This window comes from Camarhynchus parvulus, chromosome 28 (assembly GCF_901933205.1).
Source record: "Camarhynchus parvulus chromosome 28, STF_HiC, whole genome shotgun sequence".
Taxonomy (NCBI): domain Eukaryota; kingdom Metazoa; phylum Chordata; class Aves; order Passeriformes; family Thraupidae; genus Camarhynchus; species Camarhynchus parvulus.
The window spans coordinates 2,413,257-2,425,429 of record NC_044598.1 but is presented as its reverse complement, the minus strand read 5'-3'; the positions used below and the strand labels follow the sequence as shown (position 1 = coordinate 2,425,429).

Here is a 12,173-nt window from a genome sequence, read left to right as displayed (position 1 = left end):
CAGCTGTGGAACCCCAGTTTTGAATCCCAGCTCTGTACTCCAGCTATGGAACCCCAGTTTTGAATTCCAGCTCTGAACTCCAGCTATGGAACCCCAGTTTTGAATTCCAGCTCTGAACTCCAGCTATGGAACCCCAGTTGCGGAACCTCAGCTGTGGAACCCCAAGTGTGGCATCCCAGTTTTGAACCTCAACTCTGAGCCCCAGCTGTGGGACCTTCCCTCTGCTCCGGGGCAGCACAGGGCAGGTTCCTCTCCAGAATCAGCCCCAGCCCATGCTGCCCACCCCATCCTTGGGCACTGCACCACGTCCCACACCAGGCCCCTGGGCAGGACTCACCTCTTCTCAATGGCGTGCAGGAACTCATCGAAGGCTCGGAACGGGGTTCCCTCCCCCCAGATCCCCAGGCGGCTCATGTAAATCATATTTTTTGGCTCTGAGGCACCTGTTGGGACAGGAATCAATGTCAGCAAACCCACAGCTCTCGGGAATAGTTGTGACTCAAGTGAAGAGACCTCTGAAGAAGTTGTCATTTGCCATTGTGCCTTTGGAGACTTTTCTGAACATTGCCCTCCCTACATTCCGTGGGTAAACATCACCAAACAGCTGGAACAGCTGGCCAGGAACAAGTTAAACTGGAGAGAAATTAATCTGACCCACCAAAAAGTCACAAGTAACAGCAGTGATGGGGCTTGGGGCAGATCTCAGCATGCTGAGCTCCTCTCCAGCCCTGCATCACTGGCTTCTCCTTACAGGATCTCACACAGTCACACCTCAGGGTGTCCTTCAGGTCAGAGGGGACCTCTGCCACTCTCATACCCACCCTGTGGGCAGAGCAGCTCACCTGTGGCACTGGCATAGACAACCCTTGCTCGAGGCAGCTTGTTCTGCAGGTCCAGCACTGCTTTGCCCATCTTGGTAGAGCTGGCGTTTTTGGCTTTGTGGCATTCATCAAACACAATCTGCAGGGGAGTGGCAGTTAAGGAAAAAGGATCTATTTTCAATCCAGAGGATGTGAGCAGACAGAAAATAGAACCTAGTCTCCTCCAGGCAAGAGAACAACCTGTCCCAGTATCAACAGGACTGACTCATGGCCCACACATGGAATCTGCTGGGTTTGCCCAGCCCTGTGCTCTTCAGATCCAAAGTCATCCACCCCTCCCTCTCCCTTCACCTCCAAGGTGTGTCTTGTAGTCCTGAGGTAGAGGAATGCTGAAAAGGTTAATCCCAGCTGCTTCTTCCCCTCCTCCTCTTAACTACATACTGGAGGAGGAGGAGGAGGAGATCTGAGTGTGGGGGATTCCTGTCTCCTGAAGGCACTGGGCTGCTCCCCGTGACTTCACACAGCCCCAGGCTCTTTGTTCCCTACTGAAGCACAATTAAAAGCAGCAGTTCCTCTCTCTCTCTCTCTCTCTCTCTCTCCAGTTTTTGTCTCTTGGTTTTTTTTAAGGATACAACTCCCTCAAAGTTTTCCCTGCACCACTCCAAAATCTGTTTTAAGCGCGTCCTGTGCTGTCCCCCGGCCTGGCTTTCACCGATCAGCGCCGAGTAGGTGGCAAAGAGGACTCCTTCTGAGGTAGCTGTGTCACCGTATTTAATCTGCAGGAAGAGGAGCAGGAGCACACACACACTTGTGATTGTTGTCCCCAGAATGTCACACCCATCCCTGCCCACATTCCATGCCGGGCACATTCCTGCTCCGAGAACAAATCCCAGCCTGAGCTCAGAACAGGCAAAAAGCTGTTGGTAGCTGATGTCTTCAGCATTTGTGTTTGGCACTGAACTATTGTGATGACAGGGACTGTAAATGCCTGGAGAAGTGCCCCAGCCAATGTGTCAGCCCATCTGGAAGCCTGCAGTGAACTGTGGGGACCGTGCGAGGACAGAGATTTTCTGGCAAAAAAAGTGCTTCCTTTTTTTAAGCAACAGTTTAGAGTCTTTCATTGCTTTGACCCTTCCTGTCTGTTTTAATTCCTCCTAGAAAATCATTCTCTCTGACCAGGTGAGATTGTTGCCTGTATCACTGCCATGGGTCCCACATGTAATGAAGTACAAGGGGGAAAGGCTTGGTCCTAAGCTGGAGAAAGTTCCATTTGAAGCCTTTTGGAGCTGAACACAAAATCCCTTTCAATCTCTTAGTGGAGCACATTCAGAGGTGTCAAACATCTGTGGTTTCTTTGTAAGAGCTGGTTGTTCAACACCATTAAAACCAGAGGAGAGGATTTAAGTGAACTGGAAGACACTGGACTCAACCACAGGCCACAACAGACACCAGACCAGGCACCTCTGGTCTCCCTACAGCTTTGAGAAGTGATTCCATGGACCAGCACTGGGAAAGGCTGGCCCAGGAGAGCAGAGCACATCTCACAGAGCTGTTCTCTCCACAGGATTTCTTAGGAATGGTGAAGAAGGTTCCAGTTCTGCTGTACTTGCATTTGCCTGCAGTCACTTCCCACTCCCTGCAGGGAACAGCTCTGTGCTCCCTGTGCAGCTCCATAATAAAAATAACTGGAGTCCCGAGTGGGAAGAGCTGGCTGGGAGGAGAGAACAGAGGCTCTGCTGCTGCCTGAGCCTCGTCCTGCTCCACGTGCTCAGCCAGAGCCTCCAACTGCTCCTGACTCCCAGAGCAGCAGCGCAGCTCCTCTCCTACCTTGTTCAGAGCATGCACAGGAATGTGGGAGGCCTCGATGTCCTTCAGGTCCCTCTCAGCATCGTACTTGAGATCATTGGAGACGCTGAACCTGTGAAGGAGATGTGGGGTGGTTATCTCCTCCTGGGGCTGCTTATCTCCCCCAGCAGTTGGGGCTGGGGATGTCCCCAGGGAGTCAGGGCACAGGGTGATTAACAGCTCTGATTAAAGCAGGAGTTTTCACATCTGCCATTGCCCACAGCCCCCAGTGTGAGATCTGACAGCCCATCTGCCCCTCGGCACAGGCTGTGATGTGCAGCAAAGCCCCTTATTCCTGGCTCTGCACCCAGGAAACCCAGGAACAACCCTCCACGACTCCAGGGACAGCAGGGCCAGGCTTGACACCCCACCCCAAAGAGCACAGAACCTGTTATTTCACAGTGACTCATTCCCCATCCCTGCTGCAGGGGGAATATTCCCATTTCACAGGCAGCAGTCAGGCACTAAGAGGTGGAAACGACTTACCCAAGGCCACAGCATGACTCAACTCTAAAGCCAACATCAGCACTAAAGAATTCCTTACTTCCAGATCCAAACTTACTCCAAGGTCTTACGGGAAAAGAGGGAAAAAAAAAACCCAAAACCAACAACTTACCACAGAGCTTTTTTCCTCCCTTTAAGATAATTTTCAAAGATGATGCCTGCAACAGTCCTGCCCTTCCCGACTCCAGCACCGTCCCCGATCAGAAACCCAGCTCGCTGCCCATTGGGCAATAAAACTTCATGTTGCTGCAAAATCAAGAACAAAACTGAAAATTAAAGTTAAAGATTTGCCTTTGCTAAGAGCTCTGATGTGAGCACCACTTAACCCTTTCACACATCCCACAGATGCATGTGCACTGCTTAGCCAAACAACAGGAAAGATCAGGAGTTGTGATCAAGCTCACAAGTGGCAATTCATGGAAAAGGTCCCCCCAAATGTAAAACCCTTTGCAAGAAAAGTCCAAGATTCTTGTCTCTTTGGGAAACAGAGCACACAGAAGCCCCCGGCTTCAAACAATCCTCCAAAAGGCATTTAAAATGCCAAAGGAGTTTCATCACCCAAATTACAGTCATTTTAGAACACACGTTTTAAACACCTGGCCCTGCAAGAGGCATTTTCCTTCAGGTGTGAGACACCTGAGGTGCAGGAGGTACCTGGCAGGCGTAGATGATGGCTTCCAGCTGTAGTGCAGACAGGGAGCCTTTGTCAGCCACAGAGCTGGGCAGGGAAAGGCTGTAGGTAATGTCAGGTGGGGGGACACTGGACAGGGTGCTCGTCTCAACCACCAGGTCAGGATGGTGCTTCCCAATCTTGGCTGAATGACAACAGAACACAGGTCAGTCCAGGTCTTTACTGCCAGAGCTCATCACCCAGCCAGAGCCCAGGGCACTGTGGAGTTCTCCCTAGAAAACCACAAGCCTGGGAGGTGCCACAGCAAACACACAATTAAATTAGGTTGGTGCACAATGGAGTGAACAGAGCTTCCCAAGGAAACACTCACACTTTGAAGGGACATATTCTGCATACGTCTCTGTCTGCCCCAACTCTTCTGTTTCTTCCTCCTCACCTTCATCTTCCTCCTCTGCAGGAGCCTGAGACTGAAGAAAACAGCATTGACCCAATGTTAATGCTCTTGCTGAGCTACAGACATGAGTTGTGCTGTGCCCAGCCCCAAACTGCCACTGAAACCATCCCCAAAGCTAAACCATCCCCTAATAAGTCTCAAACCTCACTGTGCCAAAACCACCCCACACACAACCCCAAAGCTAAACCCCCCTAAAAATCACAATCCATCTCATTCCCAGACTAAGGATAGCCATCAGTGGGAGCTGATGGTTCTTGCTCAGCTACAGACATGCACTGTGCTGTGCCCAGCCTCAAACTGACACTGAAACCATCCCCAAAGCTAAAACCCCCTAAAAATCACAATCCATCTCATTCCCAGACTAAGGACAGCCTGTGCACAGCCTCAAACTACCACTGAAACCATCCCCAAAGCTAAACCCCCCTAAAAATCACAATCCATCTCATTCCCAGACTAAGGACAGCCATCAGTGGGAGCTGATGGTTCTTGCTGAGTTACAGACACGACTTGTGCTGTGCCCAGCCTCAAACTGACACTGAAACCACCCCCAAAGCTAAAACCCCCTTAAAAAAAATCACAATCCATCTCATTCCCAGACTAAGATCAGTGGGAGCCCACCCCAGGGGCTGTAAAAGCTGCCCCATGCCAGGTTCTCACCAAACTGGAGAAAGATGTTGGCACCACTCCTGGCATGGGCTGTGGGGTCATTGAGCCCTGCCCAACCTGCCCTGAGCGGGCACCTGGCCCAGCCTTACACCCAGAGCTGTGCCCACAGCACAGAGCAAAGTCCTCAGAGCCCAAAGTATCCCCAGGGTCCCCTCTGGGAAATGTAACACACTTCTGGGAAAGGGCAGGGACTTGTGCCTGAGCTTCCTGTCTCACTCCCTCTGAAGGGATAAAGGTCAGAAGTGCTGCCCTCAGCACTGGCATGTCACCAGGAGCATCCCACTGAGGCTCTCACCTGGTAGCTGATGAGGAGTGGGGTGCTGGGGACAGCAGGAACGTGGTCACTGGAGCTGTTCAGGCCAGGGAATGGTGTGCTGGGTGAGAACAGCTGCAACACAGAGCGTGCAGGTGAGGAAGGGCAAACATGGACATGCACCAACAAAGATCCTTGGGCACTCTGATCCCCGGGCCATGCAGCTTGCCAGGAGAGAGCTCCCAAGACACTCCACAAGGAGAGTGAGCTCCTAAGATATTCCAGGCTGAGGAGATCCTTTTCTGCTCCCACACAAACAAATTCACCCTGGAATTTCCCGACAGAGAGCAAGGTCAGGCCAGCAGCTCGTGGCATCCAAAGCAATCAGCAACTCCAGGAGCAGCTCTACTCCAAGTTCACAGCCTGTGCAGAGTGCCAGGCTCAATGACAGACCCAGGCTCCACCAGCAGCAGAGAAACATGGGAAGTTCTTAGGCATAAACACTCCTATTTTTAAATAAAATTTAAGAAAAATAAAAAGAAGAAGAAAGAAAAAAACCCACCCTCCATTCCTGGAAGCCTGAGTCAGAATTACCAGAAGGAAGCTGGACAGAACAAGTGTTTTCAGTGCCAGCAAATCTGGAGAGCAGGTGAAACATCCCCACCTACAAATCCAAGCTCAGTTTGGTCTCAGACAGGAGAAAGGCCAGGAGCTGCTGGAAGGGCAGGATGTGTTCTCCAAGCTCCAGCAGCAGGAAGCAAATGCAAGGCTGAGTTTGCATCCCCAAAATCCCCAAAGTACAAACCTTTGCTATCCTGACCCAGCATTCCACCTCAGAGGAAGCAACAGGAACCTTGGCTGTTTGGGGCACTTGAAAACCACCCACACAGGTGAGAATGTGCTGTGAGGGTCAAAGCAGGTGGGAGCAGGAGCTGCAGTGGGAGATGGATCATCCACCTGTATTCCTGCCTTTCCCTACCCTCCCTCACCTCCTGCTTTGATTTTCTCCTCCCTCTGTGTTAAGAACATCCAGAGAAGAGAAACACAGATCCATGAGAGCACGGGGCTGGAAGTAGGAGAGAGATCAACAATTGCACAACCACAGCCTTGCTCTTACTCCACTTTTTTCTCCTCTGCATTATTCTCCATTTTGTCCCACCTTGCAGTGACTTCCCTGGACTGGAATCAGTCCCACGTGGCTGCCAAGCCAACCTCTCTCTGTGTAAATCCCTTCCCTGGGTTCTGAGCTGGGAGAAGGCTGCTCACATCTTGAACATACTGTGAATGAGCAATAAAAAACTGCATCAGCAGCTCTCAAATTCCAGTCACAGGCTTCCAAGGCTGGGCTGTGCTTCCCAGCCTTAAAAACACTGGGAATGTGTGAGATGGATGACAGAAAACACAATGTATGACAGGGACTATTTTTAAAAGGTTATTTCACAACTCCACTACAATCAAAGCTGTTTTGTCTGCTGCTCCTGCAAATATTTCACAGGGTAGCAGCTCTTCCCTCTCTGCCCATTCCTGAGGGATAAACAGAGCCAACATATTGGCTACAGCTCCTTTCCTTGGGATAACAGCTCTCCCCACTGGCACACAGAGGCACTTCTGTGTGCAGCCCTTTCCACTTTGATCCCAAACCACCTCAATCCAGGGATTCTCAGCGAGCTGGGAATGTTTATTTTTACAGACAACAAAGCACAAGGCTGTTCCTGGACCTGGGATCCACAGATGGGTCTCCCCCAAGATGCATCCAGCTTGGCGTGTCCCATGTATGAAAACTGTGAGAGAATGATGTTCCTGCTCTGTCTGGGTCTCTGAGATAAAAGTTCTAGAAAAACTACACTCCTGATAACCCAGCAGTGGACTGTGGGTCAGATCTGGCTGCACAGACACAGATGAGTGATGTTCTGGATCACAGGAATCAGAATTTAATGTGATTGATTTTCCATCACTGTAGCTTAGTGACTGCTCTGGGTGCTCAAAAGCCAAAATTCCTGCAATTCTATGGAAAACTAGGATGGTGTGGTGATGTGGGGAGGGACAAGATTATCAAAGCTGCTGATATCCCACACCTATGTGCAGAGGCCAGGGTGCATCAAACTGGCAGTACTTTTACCCAGTACATGGTGCCACTTCCACACAATAATGAAACCAAAATCTCCTGTCCATGAGGCACCTCACTGACACCACCTCAGGAAATGTTACTCAGTTGAAAAACAGCCCAAAAAAGCAGCAACCCTGCCCCAACTGCCTCAGCAAACACAGATAAGACAACATTCAAAATTAGCTGGAGATTCCTTTCCAAAGGAAGTCGTTTATAAATGGAATTCCAAGGAGTTAATTGGCCTTATCTGAGCCCAAGAGCTCAGCAGGACAGGAGGGTAGAGGGCAGGGCATGAGGAACAGCATGGGACAGGGACGAGGAACAGCACAGGGACAAGAACTCTGCTGGAGATCCTGCTGTGGTCACACAAGTCAGTCTCACACTTACACAACGTTTATTTCTCCCTTGTTTTCTTCATGCTGCATTCAGAACAGCGTTTCCCAGTAAGTTTTTGTTGTCCGCTCCACAAACAAAGAACTCCAGGATTTTCTAGGCATTGAATGTCTCAGCCAGAGTTCACATGATTGGAAAGAGCCCACCACAGAACCATTTCTGCAGAGATTTAGGCTTTTACATAAAAACCCAACAATAATATGAGAACAGGAGCAATGTGGCACATGGCTCCTCTGTCCTGGGGGATGCATCTGCTCTCCAGCATTTTTAACCATCCAATTTGCAAGCCTGGGATGTCTGCAGCCACCTCTTGCATTCCAATAGCTCAGCTCTCTTCCTGCTGCCTCAAACTGCAAGTTCCAACTGGTCTGAGGCTTGCAGAAGGAACAGCTCAGGGAAGCACAGTCAGAGAAACCGAGCACAGCAGAGCCTCAAAATGTAGCAGTGATTACCCTAGCTCCCTCCTGGGGTAGCACTTTGGGTGTTTTTCCCCTCATTCTTACTAAGAGTGTGACCTACAGTGGAAATGTGAGGCACAGATGGACAGGCACTGCAAGAGCTGAGATCCAGATCCAGGGATGTGGATGATGTGGTTCCAACAACCACTCTCTGCAGAGCAGAGAGCAGAAGGCTGGTGAAAATATCCAAAAAATGCCCACAATCAGGTGATGCTGAAGGACTGCAAGGAGCTCCTGCACCCCAAGAAACTCTGGGATGTAAAATCTTGCAGGGACTTGCACTCACAAAGCAAACACAAATGGTGAGTCTTAAGTTGAGACAGTTATTTAGTCATTGTTGCTGAACTGTTTGCCCTGGTGAACAAACAAAAGGTGCTGCTGTGGGGGGAAGTTCATGATCCATGTCAGGATGGTTTCACTGGAGTCCATCCCTTCAGCACTCCCAAGAGCCCTGGACCTGCTGGACTTAACCCCACTTTACCCCTTCCCTCCACCAGTGAAATAACATCCCACACCTCAAACTTCACCCAAAGGAACGGGGTTGGTTTCTTAATTCCTTGGTAAAACCCCCATGGGATGAAGGCTGAGGTACCTCCTGCCTGTTGGGAGGATGGGAAAGGAGCAGCCCTGTCCTGGATAGCCAAGTAAATTGTATTCTATTTGCCATCTGTATGGCAGGTGGCTTCTGTTAAGTGGCCATTTTCCTTATCTCTTCCACAACCACTCCTCCCTCCAAAAACATCTGCTGATAACAGACTATTGAATGTCACTGCATGGCTGATAAGAACCATAACATCCCATTGTGAGATGTGAGCCCAGAGGGAGGAGCCAAGCATTCCTGCCTGGATATAATCTGAGATTTCAAACATTGCTGCCTGGATATAATCTGGAGATTCTGGAACACCAGCATGGCTTCTCCACTGGATTTCCCAGAGGAACAGCAGCTGCCTCTTCTGGATCTTCAGAGGAAGAGTCCACCCTTCTCCAGGATCCCTGCTCCAGCAGAACCACCCCTGACACTGCAGGAGGGCTGCAGCCACCATTCCAATGGGACTGCTGCCGAACACCCTGACCCACAGGGTGTCAGCTTGGGTTCTGACTCTGGCAGTGTTGATCTAGTTTACTGCATTGTTTATTTTATCTTTTTATTTTCTTCCCTAATAAAGGACTGTTATTCCTGTGCCCATATTTTTCCCTGAGAGCCCCTCAATTTAAAATTTATAGCAATTCAGAGGGGGGATTTACATTTTCCATTTCAGGGGAGGCTCCTGCCTTCCTTAGCAGACATTTGTCTTTTCAAACTGTGAAAAATGCGTATTTTATGATTGGCTTTTCACAAATATTAAAATCAATATTATATGTGTTATGTTAGAAAGTTATGCTGTATTAATTTTCTTGAGTAGTGTGTTAAATATGGTTTTAGTTTATAACATAAGGTTAAAATAGAAACTATGCTATGTAGATACTTTTTTTCTAAAGAAAGGACTCTCACTGAGATAGCAGCCACAGGACACCTAAATCTTTCAGAGAAAGAGAATTTATAGCTCCATCATCAGGAGAAACGAATTTCTTCCTGCCTCACTCAGCCATGACAACCTTGTTAGGATTAAGAGGAAGAAGTTGACACTGACCAGACAGAATCCTTTGTTTAAATGGAATTTATGCATCATGTATGAAGTATATGAATATGCAACAGGTTATTGTTTTTAAGTGTTAATCCTTGGTTAACTGTGTCCTTTTTTGGGCTTATGCTGCCCAGAAAAAGGTACCTGGACGTCCATAACTCTTTCTTTTTATTGTCTCATATTGTCTTAATCAAAATTGTCCAAATTTTTATTACTCTAATTATATTATTATTTTTATAACCATTTCATTACTATTAAACTTTTAACATTTTAAAAACAAGTGATTGGCGTTTTTCACCAAACCAAGACAAGCCCCTACCTCGATCTGGTTCTGCTGAGGTGTGCTCACATCCCACAGTGTTGGTGTTTTTCACGTGGCTCAGGCTGTCGGCGGGCAGGAAGTCCTTGGCATCCACGATGTCCGAGAGGGAATCCGCGGGGGACGAGAACAGGGAGTTGTTGTTGGAGAGCTCATCGAGGTATGAAGAATCCTGGAACACAAAGCATGGCCATGGTTGGAGGAGGAAGGATGAGACCAAAGATCCTTCCTTACCCAGCCAGGAAGTTGTAATTTCTTTCTGCTCAATGAGCGTCTCCGTTGCTTTGCGCTCCACAGATCCCAGGAATTAACCTGGAACTGAGGACATGCTCTGTGGTGCTGTTTGAAAATCTGCTTCTTGAAAAAGCAGGAAAAGCCCTGGCCTGGAGTGTGGGTACACAGCCAAGGCTGACTTGGGCTCTGCACATCCCTGCACCGTGGACTGGGAGAGAGAGGAGCATCCAATGAGGCATCGCTCAACTCCACTTTGTGCTTGATTAAAAAAGGCTGCTGAGGGGTGCAAAGGCTTCACCTTGACCCCAAAGGACTCGAGGATTTCATTCATGTGCAGGGGCCCCCAGAGACCCAGCTACACCTGATCACAGCGTGGCTGTTTCACAGCAATTTCCCATGCAGCACTACCTGTAGGAAACATCTCTCTCCTGGCAAATTCTACACACACGAGGCTGCCAGGAGCAGGGGAAGGAGTGCTGGTGTCACCTGGATTTGAATCTAGGTAAATCCAGGCAAATCTACCAATCTTCTTCCCAAGGGCCAGCCCCAGCCTGGACAAGGAACATGCTTCAGCAACAGGGACCACACTCTGCCCTTGCTCTTATTCTGGTGACTGGGATGGATGGTTTGCAACTGTTTTATTTGGTGCCAGCCCAGTGATGCTGTTGGTTTGAGCCACACAGACTTTGGCTCAGAAAGAGCCGTCAATCCCTTCCCTAATATCAAGCCCATGCCCTATTTCAGGTGGCAAGAACCAAGAGCCAATAAGCACTTCTTGCTCTGCATTCTTCACTGTGGCACAGACCCTGCCCCTTCCCCAGCTCCATCCCAGCACCTCAGCCCTCCTCCCACACCAAACAGCATCTTCAAATTTTGTCAAAGCAGAAAAACTTTGCTGTTAATTAAGAGCAATGTACTTCCAGCAGCAAACTCCAGCACTCAGGTCTGGCAGGAGATGAGCCTCTGTCTGTGAGGGAAGGGCAAATAGACCAAGAGGTCTGTCTTGGTGGCCCTAGGGATGCTGCACAGCCCAGCCAGAGCACCAGGGTAACCCAACAGGCTGCTGCCAGCAGAGCCAGGGCTGGTATAGGAGGAATCACTGCTCACTTCCAGTAAAGGGCCAATTTCCCACTACAGGCAGAAAGGCAGCCAAAGACTCTTAAAAGTCACTTAGCCCTGCCTGACATAAACCCACGAGCAGTTGAGCCTGGCTGCGCTGCTCCCAAGGGCTTCAGGCCAAGAGCTGGGTCAGAACCCCCCTGATTGCTATCAAAAGTTATGGGTTTGTAGGGTTTAAAGCACTGGGACATGTTTATTTCCCCTTCTTCCCAGGGATGTGCCCTGAAGCCATCAGTGCAGGTGCTGGAAGCACTCCAGCAATGGCAGCTGTGATGTGGGGAGTTTGGATTCCTCAATTACCAACTGGTGGACCTAAAGACTCAGGGAGTGAGGGCAGCAGCTCCTGCTCCTGATATTTCCGTGGCTATTTCAGGATTACCCAGAAATCAAGGCATCCAGAGACTGAACAGGCACCCAGATTTATCACCTTGGAATTAAGGGATCCCTGGACTCCCTTTCACACTCCAGAAAGCAGAAGAACACTTGGGTGGGTCTGGCCATGGCCAGAGTGAGTAGCAGGATCCAGATGGTCCCAGATCCCACCCAGTCCCACTGCTGAGACACTTCCAAGCAGGGTTTGTTCACCTGCAAAGGGCACTGACAGAGGCTGGGCAAGGAGGAAACATCTGCACACCCAAGTCATGGCAGGGGAGGCTGTGGGGCAGCACAGAGCAGCCACGGGGCTCCCAACAATAGGCAAGGGCTGGGCTGGAATAGCAACAGGATATGGGAAAACCTCATGAC

General features: G+C 49.6%; 1 protein-coding gene across 1 annotated transcript in view; it reads right to left on the bottom strand.

Annotated features, from left to right (window-relative positions):
- Positions 1–12,173, bottom strand: part of SBNO2 (strawberry notch homolog 2) — a 51,198-nt gene that overhangs the window by 16,740 nt on the left and 22,285 nt on the right. The window contains 10 exon segments of the mRNA XM_030966806.1: positions 338–443; positions 843–960; positions 1,454–1,597; positions 2,649–2,739; positions 3,283–3,416; positions 3,825–3,985; positions 4,172–4,268; positions 5,217–5,309; positions 10,077–10,127; positions 10,129–10,248. Of these exon segments, the coding sequence (XP_030822666.1) occupies positions 338–443; positions 843–960; positions 1,454–1,597; positions 2,649–2,739; positions 3,283–3,416; positions 3,825–3,985; positions 4,172–4,268; positions 5,217–5,309; positions 10,077–10,127; positions 10,129–10,248 (1,115 nt within the window).